Genomic DNA, 18,832 nt, shown 5'->3' on the forward strand with positions numbered 1-18,832 from the left:
TTGCATGCGATCGAGACTCTTGATGTTGTTGTTGAGGGCCCGCTCAAGGCCCTTTTGGGGGTACATTGTTGTTGGTCAATCGGTGCTTGTAAACAACAACTGGTTCGGGAATCACTTCTTCTTCCAAGTTAACTGGACCTCCTCCACATGATGTATTTTGTAGCCCGTTCGAGCAGATGATCGAAGTCCCTTAGAGACTTTTTGATGAGGGATCAGAAGAAATCATTTTATGAAAAGGTACTTACCAGAATTTCCTGAGTGGCTGACGGGACGTCTATGGGCACTTAGTTGAATCTTTTTATAAAGGTCCGTAATGTCTCCTTGGGTCCTTGTTTGAGTGAGAGCAGATTTACCGTCGTTTTCTGATATCGACGACATCTAGTAAAATATTGGAGGAATGTTGCTTAGAAATCCTTGAAGCTACGAATGGATCCAAACGGCAGTCTTTTGAACCATCTTTGTGTCGAGCTAGACTATGCAGTGAAGAACACTCGGTATTTGACTCCGTTAGTGTATTGGTAGAGTGTGGCGATATTGCCAAATTTGAGTAGGTGATCTTCGGGATTAGTCGATCCTCCATACTCTCCGATTAACAAAGGTCGGAAGTGAGTGGCAGCTGATCTTCAAGGATTTCTTGGAAAAACTATAGATTTACCCGTTAGGGAGAATCATCGGCTCTGGGTTCTTTACCCTTACAAGCGTCCCGAGCGGGTGTGTTCTCAGAAGACGATCCTTGTGCTCTTTCCACCCGGTTATGCTCTTCTAAAGGTGTTATGATGCTCTGTGGTATGGGATAAGCGCATGCATTGGGCACTCGCGGTAAGTTAGTCATAGGGATAAGTGCTTGGTGGAAAGCGCTCGTCGTCTTGTGGTTCGGTCGGCCTTCACGTTCGACCGACGTTGTGAGGCTCGCTCGGTCAATCTTGGCTAGTTAGCAGGTTCCAGATCTGTCCGACTCTGCCACTTTGACCTCCACATCAGCTCGTCCTCGCTGCTTTGATCCGCTTTTGGGTGAGCTCCTCGTTATCACCGTATCATCAAATATGTATAATCCAATTGTTAGACTATTTCTTTCTCAATCGACAATATTGCTAGCCCATTTAGTCATCCACTAACACTAATGCGGTGGCTACAGACAACGGTAGGCGGTGACCACCATGTGATTAGGTCGTGGTTCGCACAAGCACACGAGTGAACACTACAGTTGGCCGGTGTTGCGTGCGACAACCACCGCGAGAATCGATGCTATTAGGTCGCGCAAATGGCTGCCATTGTGCGATTAGGAAGCAATTGGTGTCGTGTGTTGCAAGATGATTGCAGAAGAACATTAGGATGATCTCTTGTTTGGTGGATCCATGGCTTGGTGGAAAGAGCGTCAGAGAAGAAATCGCATGCCATGAAAAGCAATGCTAGAGAAGAAATTACGTGCAAAGAAGAGTAATGCGTCAGTGCATATATACCTTGGAGCTGTGAGAATAGGGTTTAGTGGTGTTTAGGATTCGTGCCTTTTTTTATTTTGATATAATTTAAAAAAATGGATCCTGCCTTGGGTCAGGCCTTGACGCAATTGCCTCCTTGGCCTTCCAAGGAAGGTACGGCTCTATGGCAAGTTCGAGTTGAAGGAAGTGATAAACCAGGTGACGGGCTTGGATGATATAGTAGATCTTGAGCAACTAAACCGGAGAGTTCGATGCAAAGAGAGCATGCCATGATAAAGAACTGAAACTTCATGCCGAGTGCTAGCTTGAACGATCGAATGTGTTGGTAAATGCAGCATCAGTGCATTTTTCAGCAGACATAAAGACAAATCGTGCTTGAAGCCAGAGGCCAAAAACAGAAACAGTCACAAAGATTCCATTTTGCATGACCTTTCTTGTCAACTGTATCGCACTTGCAAATGCAAGAGTGTGGATGGAGTAAGAAATTTTGATTGTATTTGTACAGATCATTTTCTGATCCTTCGTTTTCTGTTGAGAGTCCTATAAATTAATGTACGCGTCGTATGACACGTCCTTGTCGTCTTTGTGGAGGTAGTGTATGGAGACGTCATCAGGAAGCTGCTTCCTTTAATGATCTTCAAATTTAAATTCCTTGTGTTCTCTGTGCTGTGCTTCTGCATGTCATGTGAGGCAAGAACAGCATCCCGTGGTAGAGTTCTCGTGAACTCAGAGCTAGGCTACATCGATCAAGGACATGATTATTCGTATTCTTTTTTCTTTTCTTTTTTTTTCATGCAAAGTACTTTCAAACTTATTCGCAATGTAATTAATTTGCCCTGTAGGAAAGATTTAATTTGTTAGATTATATGGTCTTGTGCTAAACTTGTTAACGAGTGCTCACGCGTATTACATATATAATAGTAAATGCTGCAATAAGCCTAAAGCTTAATTAATTATGATCAAAACCTAATTAACCAGCTTGTCCCCAAATCCTAAACTTTGATGCTTTCTATTGTAGTTGATCATCACTTTCTGTCATACTTTTTTGCCTTCTGTCTTTCCTTCTTCAATATTTATTAGATATTAATCAATCTATAGATATGCTCTAAGGTACTGAGTCCAAATTGAACTCCATGGGCCTAAGCTCCTACTAGCTAGGAGCTAGCTAGTAAGTTCCTTCCACCAAGCAAAAATAATATATCTTTCCTAATGTTAATTATTGTATGATCTTTTGCCAAACTGAGGATGATAGATATATATTATTGCTGCAGCTTCATCTCGTCATGCTTAATTAACTTTCAAGAATCTTGTCACCATCTCTCTTAAATTTTGCTTGTGGACAACCGCTTTACCAACTTCTCAAGCCATAAAGACATCAGCATTCGAATCCTCATTAATTAATTAATTAACTAACAACTTCAAGATGTGGACCATAACGAACAAAACTCCAATATATGTTTAATTATTTTGAGAACCAAGTGAATTAATTAGAAAACTTTTTTTATTAAAATATAAATGTTTATTTTTATATATATAAATCTATGCAATTTTCAACATAATCTCTAAGAAATTACAATTAAATTATATTCAGTTAAATGAATCGATATATTAAGTAAAGTATAATTCATCTTATATGATACAGTGATAAAGACGGACTCCTCAAAAGTGGATTAAAGCAACATTGAAGATCAGTTGACGTGGAGGTTAAAGTCAAATGGTTAAAGTAACATGGTCGGGTGGACTACGCGACTACGGACTAGGGATCAGGCAAGGTTGGTCGACCGAACTTTCAAAGCTGGTCGGACGTGAAAGGACTACCAGACTATCCGAACGGTCGTCCTCCGCAACTTACAACTGAGATTAAGAGTCAAATACCAAGTTTTCTGGACCATCGTCCTCACCGATCGGACCTTAGATCCGATCGGACACAATCCATGTCTTCAATAACAGTAAAGCCGAGTGAAGCACAGGTCAGTATCTTCACTCTGTACGACCGTGCTAGTTACATCTTGGTCGAATGGTGCTCGGTCGGCTTATAGCGGGACCCACATACAAGTATTATTGTACTCTTTTGAAAGTTTGTGCCTCGACAGCAAAGAATGTTCTAAGGACAAATCGTACTTTAGAAGCTTCCAGTCTGTCACATCATAGAGATTTGCGTACTCGCTTAAGAAAAGATATCAGAGACACTTTTCGACTTGTCTTTTCCTAAGAAAGCTTTGGAAAGTATGCATGCACTTTGAGAAGCGTGCATAAGTGCTACAGTAATCCTATAAAAAGGATCTCCATCTACAGGTGGAGGTATGCGATGCTTCATCGTTCTATACGCTCTCTACTACTATTTGTTGCTAGTATTCTCTTCGCCAAAATCGAATATTGACTTTAGCGTCAGAGGGTCAACATCGGGACCCCTTTCCTGACCCGGCACTAATACTCCTTGTGTTATAGGACAGTGTAGAATCTTCACCATGTCAATAGCAAAACTGCTACGTCTCCAACTAACTGTCTTCTCAGTTTTCTGATAAAATCATTATGCAATGTATATATCAAAATGAAAATGCACTGAATTTGTTTTTAAAAAAATTAAAGTTATATGGACATATCTGTTGAAAGTAAAAAAGCTCATTGCTAGATTTACAAAAGATCAAAAGATACATGAGTGTGTATATACATAGAAAAATTTGAAAAGAATGAATTCATTTCCATAATACATAGGATTATAATTAATTCACTAGTAATGTAGATGAAGGCAATGGAAATGATGATACACAAGAAATGTATGTGAGCGGCACACTCGCAGTCCAATCTCTATCGCACAGTATACGTGCCTGCTTCATGATAGTCCTACTGCATGCCATCCAATAATTAATAATATAAATTAAATATTTTGGCAATAATTCAAAAATATCATAACTACCAATGGGAATTGGGAAGGAATATGCCATGTATATGTAATGTTGGGTTTGGACTTTGGAGGTTTTCCAATATTTATCCGATGTTTACACATCGAATATTGAGTCTCATCAATCAAATTATTGGTATATGTGACAGAAGAGTTGGATATATGTGAGCTTTCTTCTCGGTGCAAGGTTCATTATTATTAATTCCAAATCATGGAGTTCAATCATTGCACTCTTTTTCTAGCTCTTAATTCCAGTGAGGACAATGGCTATATGAAGCATGAGTTATTAAGTTCCTGGAGAATCGATGTCTCTTAGTTAAATTCTGGCGATGCCTCTCTTCTTTGCTCATCTTTCCTTTCAATTATTGGATTAAGACGTTTATGACATGTCATCTTCATGTCGACTTGGATGCGTACGTGAAGGCCAGCCACGTAAGACTATGACAAAATAACATAGAAAAGTTTAACTTAATTAGTTCAGAAAAAAGGAGACAAAAACTTCTTAACTTGTTTTACAGGCCTTGCATGACAAGTGTATATATATATTTTAAGATGTTTGTTTTCCATTAGAGTTTGTTAATTAATTTAATTAACATTCTCTTATTCGATTTGAAGGGATTAGGATATCATCACTGCTTACTTATGTACTTAAACTAATGGTTTTTGAAGTTTTTATTCTGTATTTATTAGTCGATACGTACGTGCCTGATTTGTCTTAGTCATGATCCATTTGATGTCTAACATTATTGCATGTCTTTTTTTTAGTAGAATAGTATTCTTTCTTTAATTGCACTAAAATAAACTAAGAGTATTTATAATTATAACTAGAGTTTTGTATCTTTATTCAATACTTTACATGCGTGCATCTGAAAATTTTTTTAAAAAAAACACAAGGATTTATACTATTTGCAAACACATTTCATTCATAAGAAATACCATAATTAACAAGGTGTTCCTAATCCTAAACCAGATTGATATTGGGGTAATAGGAACTTATTTATATTTAACATAAATAACTATATGTATAATAAGTTTCCACGACAGTGAACTTATAAATTTTTTAATATGCATGAATAAAACTAATCAATTATTCATGATAAGAGTAGCTATCTTTTTAATAAATTATAAACATGAAAAATCTCGATACGACAAACAATTAGGTTTAAATAAACTCAAAAAGATAAATTGAGATGAATAAACAACAGAGTGAATAATTAAGACGGATAGATAAACTGTTCGGCCACGGTCATATTAAAAATTTTAACAATTAATTTTCACACGACGGATATCTCCTAACATATGAATGCAAACACGTAACATCCTTAAATATATATATACATGATCTCTTCATGTACACAAGTAGTTCCATACATAGATTATTTAATTATGATCCCAGTTAATTAGTCAAGAGCCACATCAGCTACCTTTCTTGTGTACATGGATATCTCATCAAATCTTTCTCCCGCAAGCATAATATTTGTTAGGGACGACACATAGCATCTTCTTCCAAGCTAGAGATTATGACCGCCGCAAACCCTGGAAATCATGACAACAATTGTGCTTTCCAAACAGCAATTAAGGCACGTTTCATAAACCTAATCATGTTAATATATATATATATACACACACACAGAATGCAGGCTAGGGACGAAGCTAATTTGAAGAGTACCTGTCTTGAGCTTTTTGGAGTTTCAAATTCTTGAAGCTAAGGCTTCGACTTGATTTAGGGTTCAGGCTATGGATTTAAGGTACATTGAGTCGACTCTGCCGGCCGGGTTCAGGTTCTGCCCCAGCGACGAGGAGCTTCTGTGCTACTACTTGCAGAAGAAGGTGACTAATGAGAGGGCTTCTCAAGGAACCATGGTGGAAGTGGATTTGCACACTCACGAGCCATGGGAGCTTCCAGGTCAATTTAGTACTAGTCAATATTGCTAGCTAGCTAGTTAGTGATAGATCGATCGATCGATCGATCAAATTAACGACCTTACATGAAATTAAATTTGATATATGTATATTAATTTGTGAATCGATCAGAGGCGGCGAAGCTGAACAAGAACGAGTGGTATTTCTTCAGCTTCCGCGATCGGAAGTACGCTACAGGGTGGCGATCCAACCGAGCGACCAAAAGCGGATACTGGAAAGCGACGGGGAGAGATCGAACGGTTTGCGATCCCAAGCGCCGTGAGAGCGTCGGGATGAGGAAGACATTGGTGTTCTACGAAGGGAGGGCTCCCAACGGGAAGAAGACCAACTGGATCATGCATGAATTCAGACTGGAAGGGCTGCATACGCAACCCAAGGTATTGAATTTAATTTGCTATATGAAGTTTTTAAGTAATTTTATTATATTCTTCTTCAGATTTGTTTGTTAGTTTAAGTACGTGAGATTCTGCTTTTTATTCTAATTAATTATATGTTTATACACTGCTCATGTTTGTAATTAATAAAATAAACTATATTTGCATCTCTCTAACTTTTGGGTTCTTCTTGGTCGTGCTGTAACAGGAAGACTGGGTGCTCTGCAGAGTATTTCACAAGAAGAAAGGGGATCCAGTGAAGTACAAGTCGGAGAATGAGCAGGAGATGATTAATCCCGGCAACTCGAGCTGCTTCTCGTCAGTGTACATGGACTTGGACTTGTCTCCTCCTCATCATCATCATGATCAGCAAATGCCTGATTCAAGAGCGTGCCATGGACATGCGACAACCTCAGCATTCCCCGCCCTTCTCCCGCAGCAGCAGGAGGAGGGCATCAAGCCAAGCACCTTGCTCGACTTGGCATGGCTGCATTACGACTTCCTCGAGTCAAAAGGCAGTGGCGAAGACGGCGGCTTGCTGTTCGACATGGGTCTGGATGAAGAACATGAACGTGAGCAGCTCGTGGAAGCTGCGGGATTGATGGATGACAACTTTGGAGCCTCGAGCGGCGTAGTTGTTCAAGGTGGAAACTACTGCGACGCTCAGGCCTTCTGAAAGTAAAATCCAACACTCCAAATTCTTTCATTTGGATTCAAAACTTCATCCCAGTTATATCATTGTAGCTAGGTATGCAAAAGATTGTACTATATATTTCAGATCTATAGTTCGAGCACCTAGTGTACAGCAGTTTTTTTTTTTCAAATTCAAGGCAATAATTACGCGAATTGCTATACGAGTTTCATCTTTGATAATAATTTTTATGAATGAACTGAGAGACTCCACCTCAATTCGACAAATTCAAAATTTTAATGACGACCAGATCACTGAATCATTGTTCTGTGAGACATAATCTCATAAAGGTTATCTTTTAATCTCCTATTTGATGGTTTAAAAAGTTATTCCGACCTCTTATCCAGGAATTTGACAAATTGTTTACAAAGAAAACAAATTCGATAAAGGTTCCGTCAAATTTTCTATGGAAGATGACTTCTTTATGGTAAATGGACAAAACTGATGAATCTTGAAATGCCACTTGAGTGGTATGAAAAGATAAAGATTATAGTCAGATAAAAGCTTAAGAGCATAATAAGACAATCAGTACTAAAAAAATATCCTTTAGTTTGTTAGAGAAAATTGGGAGGAGGATGAGAGGGCAAAGATGGATAAGTGGAACATAATAATCTCTCACGTTTCAATTAAATTATAAAAAATGTAGTCTATTTATAAGTCACCTACATAACTCATTACAACCCACTAACTCCATAATTCGCCCCACTAACTCAACTACTCTACCCCACTACTACCGCTCATTGTCACCACTAACTCAATTATTAGTTTTGAGTCATTTATCAACACTCTCCTTTGATTCAAAATTATAAACACTAAGACACGATCTAAAATAAATAAACTTCTCTCTTGAAAGTGACTTCGTCAGGATATCCGTCACTTGTTCATGTGTGTAGTGCTCCAACATAATTTCTTTATTTGCAACTAAGTCTCGAATGAAATGTAGACGAATATCAATATGTTTAGTCCTCGCATGGAAAGTTGGATTTTTTATCATTGCAATTGTCACCTTATTATCACAAAAAATAGTAGTTACATCATTTTGTTGTTGGTGAAGATCTGCAAGTAATCTTCTAACTCAAATTGCTTGACATGCTGCTGAAGTTGCTACTACATATTCTGCTTCTGAAGATGATAAAGCTGTAGTAGCTTGTTTCTTTGAACTCCATGAAATTGATCCTGATCCAATATTAAAAACACTAGCTAAGGTGCTCCTTCGATCATCCATTGAATTTGCTCAATCACTATCAGTGAATCCGTAAGATCAAATTTTAAAATTTTAGAATAATAAATTTCATAATCCACGGTTCCAGCAACATAGCGTAAAATCCTTTTAGCTGCTCCAAGATGATGCTTCGTAGGATTTTGCATAAACCTGGAGATTACACCAACAGAAAAAGCAATATCTAGTCTAGTATGAGTTAGATAAATTAAACCTCCAACCAAACTTCTGAAATTTCTTACATTAGCTTTTTCTGAATCATCTTCCAGTTATAATTTCTCAGCAGTTGGATTGCAATTGAATAAGTTGAACCTTTTTAGAAGATCTGTCGCATATTTTCTTTGTGAGATAAAAATTTCATCAACTCCTTGCTTTACTTCAAGACCAAGAAAATAATGTAATATTCTCATATTTGACATCTCAAACCTCTTCATCATATTAGATTTAAAATCAGCCAATAGAGAATCAAAAGAACTCATATAAATTATATCATCAACATAAAGACACACAATAATATAATCATCTCTACGTTGTTTGTTCACATAGATAGTAGCTTCATTTTAACTTCTTGTGAAACCATGTTGTTGAAAATAACCATCAATTTTGCTATACCATGCTCGTGGGACTTGTTTTAACCCATAAAATGCCTTTCTCAATTTATGCACCTTCGTCTCTTTGCCTATAAAACCTTTTGACTGATCTACATAAACTTCTTCTTGCAAATTATCATTCAGAAATGTAGATTTAACATCAAATTGATAAATAGGCCAATGTAATTGTGCAGCTGATGCTAGAATAATTCTTACAATTTCAAATCTAGCAACTGGAGAAAAGATTTCTTCGAAATCAATACCTTGTTGTTGCGAATATCTTTTTGCAACAAGTTAAGATTTGTGTTTTTGAATGGTTGCATTGGCATGATATTTTGTTTTAAACACCCACTTGAGACCAATCACATTCTTACCGTCAGGTAGATCTACCATCTCCCATGTTTCATTTTTATGGATTGTAATTAACTCTTCTTTCATTGCATTCCTCCATTCCTCTTTTGTTACTGCTTCTTTAAAGGTTGTAGGATCTGTAACCAAAAGAATAAATTGACTTGACTCATATATTTCTCTTAAAGATCTAACCTTTGCTGGAGGTGCTTTATCAGAAGATTCTTGTAAGGAGGATGAACTGTTACTTCTTGAATTTGATGGTGATGGAGCTAGTGATTCCAAAGGAGATGATTCAACACCTTCTGTTGTTGGAGTTCTATCCTCCATTGCGTTGCGAATTTGAGTCTCTTCACCTTGTGTATTCCAATTCCACTTTGAGTTTTCATCAAAATCTACATCTCTCCTTATAATTAATTTACCAGTAAGAGGATTATACAATCGATATGCTTTTGATTGATTGCAATATCCAACAAATATGCATTTTTCATATTTGTTCTCAAGTTTATGACGAAATTGAGAGTTAATCAAAGCATATGCAATACAACCAAAAATTCTTAAATAATTTACCGATGGTTTTCTACCTCGCCATGCTTCATATGGTGTTTGATTTAAAACGGCCCTTGTTGGAGAAATATTCAGCAAGTAAACTGATGTGGTCACTGCTTTAGCCCAGAAAATATTTGGAAGTCCTCTGATATTTAGCAAACTTCTAGCCATTTCTACAACGGTTCGATTTTTTCGTTCGGCAACACCATTTTGCTCTAGTGTATAAGGCGTTGTTAATTCCCTGTGAATATCATGTTCTTCACAAAATTTACTAAAATCTTTAGATAAGAACTCACCTCCTCGATCTGTATGAAGAGTCTTTATTAAAGTATCATTCTGCTTTTCCACAAGCACCTTGAATTTTCTGAAATTTTCAAAAGTCTCTGACTTGTCTACTAAAAAATATACCCAACTCATCCGACTAAAATCATCAGTAAACATTAAAAAATATTTACTACCATCAAACGATGTAGTTCTCATAGGATCACATAAATCAATGTGAATTAGCTCAAGACATTTTAAAGCTCTCCATGAATGCCCACTTGGAAAAGACTTCCTTGTTTGTTTTCCATAAATACATCCTTCGCATAAACCAAGAGACCTAATTTGAGATAGTCCAAAAATCATACCTTTCTGATTTAAAAGTTGCATGCCTTTGATGTTAAAATGCCCATATCTCAAGTGTCACATCTTGGATTCATTATCTTCGCTAACAATAAAAGTTTGGTTTCCCACATTAGAGATCTTTAGTGGAAACATTTTATTTTCTATCATTTACACGCTAACAATAGACTTTCCAGAATCTTTATCAGAAATAACACAAGCTCCGTTATCAAATACAATAGCATAGTCACCCATCATTAATTGTCCAACACTTAACAAACTATGTGTCAAACTAGGAACAAAATAGACATTGTAAAGCAATTTTACTTTACCATCACTAGTCTCCACGACAATTGTGTCTTTGCCTTCAACTTGTATTTGCTTATTATCTCCAAGTCTTACTAGCATCTTCTGTGATTCATCAAGCTCTTTAAATAATGACTTATTTCTAGTCATGTGATTTGAGCATCCACTATCCAAAAACCAAATATCGGTTTGAAGTTCGTTAGAATGAGAATGGACCATAAATAACTTACTTTCCTCATTTTCTTCTTTCATATAGTTTGCTTGTGAGTCATTTTTGCAATTTACCTTTATATGCCCAAATCTTTTGTAGCCATAACACTGAATGAAATTTTTATTCCATTTTTGATCCCCGTTAAATTGCTTCTCTTGTCCATTAAAATGGTTTCTTCCTCTACCACGTCCTCTACCATGAAAACCTCCTCTTCCACGACCTCTGCCAGCGAAGTCTTCCTTTTTTTTTTATCTCCCCCTTCATTTGAGAAGCCTGAAATGTCTTTTCTTCATTCTTCTCAGCGGATCTATTTCGCCTTACCTCATAAGTTTGCAAAGAACTCATTAGTTCATCAAAAGATAAAATCGAGAGATCTTTTACCTCCTCAATCGCAGTTGCTATGTAATCATATTTAGGAGTCAAACTTCACAAAACTTTCAAAACAATAATTGCATCAGTGATCTTTTTTTCATAAGATCTCATTTGACTGATAATCGAAATTGCTCTAGATAAAAAGTCTTGTAAAATTTCATTACCCTTCATAAGCAAGGCATCAAACTCACTTCTGAGAGTATAGAGTTTCACTGTTATCACCTTGGAGGAGCCTTGGAATTCTTTCTGCAATATTTCCCATGCTTCTTTGGAAAATGAGGCAGTTGCAATTCTTGAGAAAATCGTCTCATGTACTGCTTGTTGAAGAATGAATAGTGCCTTCGAATCTTTCTTTCTGTTTTCCTTCAATCGACCTTCATCGACATCCTCGTCGTCAAAGCATTTCTCTACTAAATCCCAAAGATCTTGAAATCTAAATAAAGTCTTCATTTGATACTCCAAAATTCGTAGCACTCTCCTTTGAAAATGGGGATGAGGGATTGAGAAACTCCGTTGATTGTCATTATGAGCAAACTAGGACACGTCAAACTCGGCACTCTGATACCACTGTTAGAGAAAATTGGGAGGAGGATAAAAGGACAAAGATGGACAAGTGAAACATAATAATCTCTTACGCTTCAATTAAATCATAAAACATGTAGCCTATTTATAAGCTACCTACATAACTCATTACAACCCACTAACTCCATAATTCATCCCACTAACTCAACTACTCTATCCCACTACTACCACTCATTGCCACCACTAACTCAATTGTTAGTTTTAAGTTATTTATCAACATAATTTACTTGTTATACAATAAACCATGATCCACAATTGATATTAGGGCATAAAGTAGTCTTCTAAACATGGCTAGAAAAGGAAAAGGATCAAATGATCTACTATCATAGACTTCCTGAGGGAAAATAAAACTTAGATCAGAAATCCATCTCTAAAGAAAGAAAATTTCCTAAATTAAGATAAAAGAATTTAAGCAATAATGACTCAGGATTATTGAGTATAAACATGGAAAAAAAAACACAATATGGAAATTCTTGAAATGGCTTACTCATAAATATAATTGATATAGTAAACCTTTGCCTTCAATGATTCATTGCCAGCAGGCACCCAACACTGAGCCTCCTATAAAAGCTTTAAACGTAGTTAGTCAATGTGCCCTGATGTAAAAGTGGTCTATCTTGAAACAAAGATAAGCTGACACTGAATATGACTATTTAAGTTTATCAAGCAGTGATGTTAAGAAAAAAATTTGAGACTATTGGGATCTAGCGCGCCAATGACACGGAAACACAACGAAAAAATTACTAGATCCTCTTATCCAGCGGATCCATGCGAAGGGAAGAAACATTTTCTATTCATAATCTATACTAAGCTACATGATAGAATTATATCTTTGTTGCGTGCCCTTCGCAATCCTGACAGCAACCTCTTCCTTGTTTAGATGCATATCTCAACGCGTTCAAGCGTCTGCGCCTCTATGGTATCCACACGAACAAGCCTTGTCTTCGTTTGTCTCACAAACTCAACAAGATGGAGAAGAACACACAAGGTTGTGCTAGCAACCTTCAAGGGTGTGTTCGGCCAAGCAAGGAAAGGAGGAAGAAGAAGAAGCAAAGAGACCTTTCACCTTCTCAAGTGATGAAAAACTAATGAAAAATATCATCCAAATGATATTTATAACCATCCCATGGAATACCAAGAGTCTCCACCCTTTCATATTCCAATCCAATGGCTCAAAATCAACCATTCAATCCAATGGTTGAATTTTGACCATTCAACTTTCTTTGTGAACTCAAGTTCACCCAATGAGTCTAACCCATTGGTTCCCATGCAATTGAACTCAATCAAACAATTGGATCCCTTTGAGTCTAACTCAATGAGTCAAATTTGGATTACACTTAATCCAATGATTCATCACATGAACGTATCTCCAAATCTACTTGTTCTTTGTGTGCGACCTTAGAGGTTCTCGTAACGTTGACAATGTACCCAAATCATTATTTGCGATACATAAACAATGAGTGGCATCTAGCAAGGCATCATTGCTACCCAAGTGACGAGAAAGTCGAGATCCAACCTAACCTGCTAATGGCTATCATCATGTATGACTTGGTCCCTCTATCCTTGATATCTAGATTGATCAATGAGGCATAGACCGTGTCATCCTCTTATCAATCTTTGTGTTTCTTGATCTCCAAGTAGACACACTTATCAAATAAGTTCAATATCTCATATTGACTTATTTACGCATTGACATGCTTTCTTGTGTCCTACTAATCAAGGGGCCCACAGATATTGTTTCCGTCATATGGAAGGGATAGATCTCATCTACATCACTCGCATTCCTTCGCATAATTCATTGCATACCTAGTGATCGACTTTATAGTCCACCCTGTTACGGGTGACGTTTGACGATACCAAAGTATACAACTCCTTATGTAGGGAACTGTAGTAACTTCAGGTCTAAGGACTATTCATACCAATAGTCACATGAGAATGTTTATGACACTCATACGACGATCCATGAAACATTCTCATGGCGGGTCATTCAGTATATATTCTCTAATATATATCCATGTGTCAACCTGATATCTCATATCAATGACTTGTGAGATCAAGTCATCCGTTGACCTACATGCTAGTCTTAATGCATTAATACTGTCCTTGTATATTAATGTTCGATTAGGAATAGTTAAGAGTAGTGTTCTCTACAATATCTCACTATCAATTCAACCAATTGATATACTGTAGATAAGAACCTACTACCAAAGGACATTATTATATTTATTCAATCGACACTGAACTGCAATAAATATAATAACCAACTTTTGCCTTTTATTAATAATGATATATGATACAATATAAGCCCTTTACAATCATCTTATAATTGGTACTAGGACAAATACTAATAGAGACTTGGAGTGAACACTTCAAGTACCTAAAAGAAAATTCATTTGTAACATTCCTAGTAAGTAGTAACTCTAGTACTAGTAAGTAGGCTATCATACATGTCCTCTATCACACAAATATAATTATAAAACATTCTTTCTTTATTTCTGAGGATTTTTATTCATGTGGTAAAAAGGTGATTCGCTCGCCTCCAACGCCCCCGCCAACCCGTCCCTAGGCCAACACGGAAGAGGTAATTGAGGATTTTTATTCAAGAAGCATGGGTACTTGAGTTGAATGGACAAATTTTTATTAAGACCATGTACTTTTCACTTTTTTTTCTGAGCTTATAATTCTATAAAAGTGACATTGTAAACTTGGATTTATTCTCTAAATAATTGATTCCTTAAAATTAATTAATAATACCTAATTTGCTATGTCTCAATTAAGATAAATTTTCCAACCCATACAAATTAAGCCTTCTTGAATTAAAATTGATTCTCCCATCTTGAGGAGACTTCAACTTTAGGTGAGTCTTTTATATCTTCAATTATTACATAATTTAAAATCTCATATTGTGTTTGGTGGCACGGTCGAAATGGATGCTTCCCATAAATTACTAAAGTTCAATATTACTTAGCAAAGTCAATGTCTCGTCTTCTATGTCGCTATGTCAATAATCTTATGCCAACACTCAACACTCCATAGCATGTTATAGCTGAGATCAAGATGAATTAAGACACTGTAATTATTTTCTTCTTCCTTGCACCTCCAATTCACCACTTACATCAAAATATTAGAGCAATACCGCAACAATATGTTCTAATCAAACCCTTAAATCTCTAACCTTAAATTAGCATCTAAGCTTAAATTAGTATGTCCTTTCCAATGAATAAGGATGTAATGAAGAGATTATGCTCACAAAATAGTCAAGGTGGTATCTACATTCCTTATTCTAGAATGTGACTGAAATGTGTGGACTGGTGGTAAAATGTCATTTTGTTAGATTAACTTTCTTGAAGAGAGCAGAATTGTTCAAAGCAAAAGCAATATAACTTGGGAACTAGATGCTCAAATTATGCAGAACTAAGAAATAAGAAATGGTGAAAAGAAAAGAACAAACCAGGTAAGTTGTACATAGAAGCTATTTGAGATTTGATTGCATGTGTCATTATAGACAAAACAGAATTCAGGAAGATGATAAAATTTAAAATTAAATAGAAATAAGAAAGAAATTTAAAGTTACAATGAGTTGTTCATACAAAATGGCTATTAGAAAAACAAAAGGAGAAAATCCATTCTCAACTCATGCAGAAAGTTGGCATATGCATATAAATAATTGTATCTGAAGCACTGAAACTTCCACTGTTAGATCCTCCGCATATGCATATAAATCCTCCAAATCGTTCTCTGCTTGTTCTGAAAATAAGAATTTGTAGAAGCACATATGGCTCGCATCAAGCAACTTTGACATCTCAAATTTCCTGTTAAGCAATGATACACCTTTTCTTTTAATGTTGAATCTAATCATCCACTGCTCTGCCCTCATAACGAGCAATTAGCCAAATGAAAAAAAAAAAAATAAGCAATGCCAAATCCACAATCAAAAAAGTTATGAATAAGAAAGACTGGACAATAACAACGAGATCCAACGCAGCCGCTTGAACCTTCCTGCCCTGTTCTTGTTTCTCATTTGACTATCGACCACGAAAAGAAAAAGAAACATAGTTTTAATGAACCCTAGGAAAATAATCAGACTCTAAAACGAGGAGATTCTTGATTTTCCGATTTACTCGGCCAGTGGGAAGGATTCAGTGTTACTTTGTTCAATAATTTTTTCTTCACGGAGTGCCCGATTAATTAGAGGAACGGATTGTGAACTACACTTGAAACGAGCATAATCACTGTTTTTGATACAATGCTACAATAGGGCTTCGATCTATCACGGCTGGGATCGTATCGTCGCCCAGGATCCGTTGCCATATGCGTCGCTCGGAGCTAAAAGATACGATTTCTTCAAGTCGCGCATAGATGCGCAGCCTTCTACATTAAGAAGTCTTTTGAAAAACAAAAAACCATTTAAAGAGATGGGCCGCGACCAAACGAGCAGGTGGGATAGCCCGCAAAATAAATTTTAATTGTTGCACGGGACAATTTAGGAAATAGAAACAAAAAGGAAAATTATGAGAAAAATAAGTTCACGTCGTGGGTGAAATAATATAACGGTATGATACTTTCTGACTTAAAAAAAATTAAGGATGGAGTCTTCATTTCGGATTAATTTTTTTAATAGACATTGATTTAAAAATATTGAATATAAATTATTATTTTCTGTGAATATTTTTTAATTTATGTTAGTGACTGACTAATAGGAAATTTTTATAAAATCCGATTCATCATTTTAAAATTAATCGAGCTAAACTGGATATAATGTCAACTAAAAAATAAAAAAAAAAGATAAAAAATTTGTAGCCCAATCAAATAATTCAAAATTTATCTGACAAGAGTTATTTAAAGACAAAAAATTAATATAAAGAATAAAGTTGGGATCGAATATCTTCTATACTAATAATTTCTTTAATCATCGGATAAAAGTGAAATTTAGGAACGATCCGAACTGAATTGACTCGAAATAAATCATGTTTGGATGGGGAGTTTTTGAATTCCGGCCAAGTTCAGGTTGGAGAGTTGGAGGGTTAGAGATTTTCAAGTCGGATTTGAATTGACCCATCCGAATTTAGATTTTAGTGGATTTAATGATGTTAAATTAAATTATATTTTATAAATTAAGATGCATATATTAATATCAATGTTAGTATGTCTTTAGGACATAATTGAGTTGGCTACTGCGGGATAGATATATTATGGTCGATTTGTAGCTAGAGGGGAGGGGGTGAATAGCTTGTCGCGCTTTGTTGTCTTACTTTGATGATAATGATATGTAGCGGAAATACACAAAGCACACATACAACGCTAACGCTAGAATTTATTTGGTATCCACCTCAAAAAGAGGTGACTAATCCAATGATCTGACCCTCACTCACTCATCCACTAATAAAAGACTCATTCTCGGTAACTACCAAAGGCGGAGAAGCTTTGTACAAACTCTCAATACAAGAAGAAATAAAAGGGAAGCAAATACAAGTAAAATCTTACAAGATTTATAACATGAAATCCAAACCCTAGCTTCTTCTTCTTGTGTGGAACGCCTCTTGATCTTGGAAGTGCAGCAACACTTTGCTCTAAGAAAGCTTCAAGAACTTGTGTGAACAACTGAGAGTGATCGTAAGAAGTGGGGAGGAAGATCTACGGAGGAAGATACCCGTCAAAGCTTTATCTTGCGCAACGATCGTCTCCCAATCGATCGGCTGATTGATTGGGGAGGCTAAATCGATCGGCTGATCGATTCAGCCATCTTTTGTGCTATCTGGAAAGTGTCTAAATCGATCAATTGATTGATTCAGGCTTTCTCGCGATCGCGCGAGAAAACCAGACCCCAATCGATTGGTCGATCAATTGCCAGTACCCAATCGATCAGCTGATTAATTGGGAAGTATTCTGTTTGCGCGATATAAGCTCCCAATCAATCAACCAATCGATTGGGCTACTATTTATCGCAGCATTCTTCCAATCGATTGACGGATCGATTGGGCCTTGGTTCAATCGATCGGTTGATCGATTGACCACCCTTGACTTGCTCAACTCAAGCTCAAGGGTGCCCAATTCCAACATCCAGTCAACTATGAGCTATTGGGACTCCTCCTGCCTAGCATCTAGTCAATCTTGACCTATTGGGACTTCTTCACCAAGTGTTCGGTCAATCATTTGACCCACTTGGACTTTCTCCTCGTGCCAAGTGTCCGGTCAACCTTGATCCACTTGAACTTACCATCTTGTGTCAAGTGTCCGATCCTCCATGACCCATTGGACTTCCACCAGATGTCCTTGACCCATCTGGATTTCCTCGTGTCAAGTATCTGGTCAATCCTTTGACCTACTTGGGCTTCCCAAGACCGTGTCCGGTCAACCTTGACCCACCTGAATTTCCACGTGCCTGGTTTCACTCACCAAGTCTTTCCATCTGCTTAGCTTCACTCACTAGGACTTTCCTTCTGCCTAGCTTCACTCACTAGGACTTTCCATCTGTATGGCTTCATTCACTAGGACTTTCACCTAGCTTTACTCACTAGGGTTTTCACCTGACTTCACTTACCAGGATTTTTCCGCTGCCCAACTTTACTCACTAGGACTTTCACCTAGTCTCACTCACTAGGGTTTTCACAACTATCCGACTTCACTCATCGAGACTTTTCTGTTAGGACCGAAATGTAGATAGAGGGGGGGGGGGGGTGAATAGCGTCTCACCCAAATCGATCGCTTCCTACGTATTCGTTA

General features: G+C 36.9%; 1 protein-coding gene across 1 annotated transcript; it reads left to right on the forward strand.

Annotated features, from left to right (window-relative positions):
- Window positions 1-5,734: 5,734 nt before the first annotated feature.
- LOC121973140 (NAC transcription factor 32-like) lies at window positions 5,735-7,477 on the forward strand. The gene is made up of 3 exons (XM_042524727.1): window positions 5,735-6,247; window positions 6,376-6,641; window positions 6,847-7,477. The coding sequence occupies exons 1-3, from the start codon at window positions 6,079-6,081 to the stop codon at window positions 7,312-7,314; spliced, it is 903 nt and encodes a 300-aa protein (XP_042380661.1). The 5' UTR covers window positions 5,735-6,078; the 3' UTR covers window positions 7,315-7,477.
- Window positions 7,478-18,832: the final 11,355 nt, after the last annotated feature.

Source organism: Zingiber officinale, chromosome 4A (assembly GCF_018446385.1).
Source record: "Zingiber officinale cultivar Zhangliang chromosome 4A, Zo_v1.1, whole genome shotgun sequence".
Lineage (NCBI taxonomy): Eukaryota > Viridiplantae > Streptophyta > Magnoliopsida > Zingiberales > Zingiberaceae > Zingiber > Zingiber officinale.

Bases quoted from the DNA above. Each gene is read 5' to 3' on its own strand.
- LOC121973140 (XM_042524727.1), top strand. From the start codon at position 6,079: ATGGATTTAAGGTACATTGAGTCGACTCTGCCGGCCGGGTTCAGGTTC. The intron at 6,248-6,375 runs GTCAATTTAGTA...TGAATCGATCAG, and splicing joins CGAGCCATGGGAGCTTCCAG to AGGCGGCGAAGCTGAACAAG. The intron at 6,642-6,846 runs GTATTGAATTTA...GTGCTGTAACAG, and splicing joins GGCTGCATACGCAACCCAAG to GAAGACTGGGTGCTCTGCAG.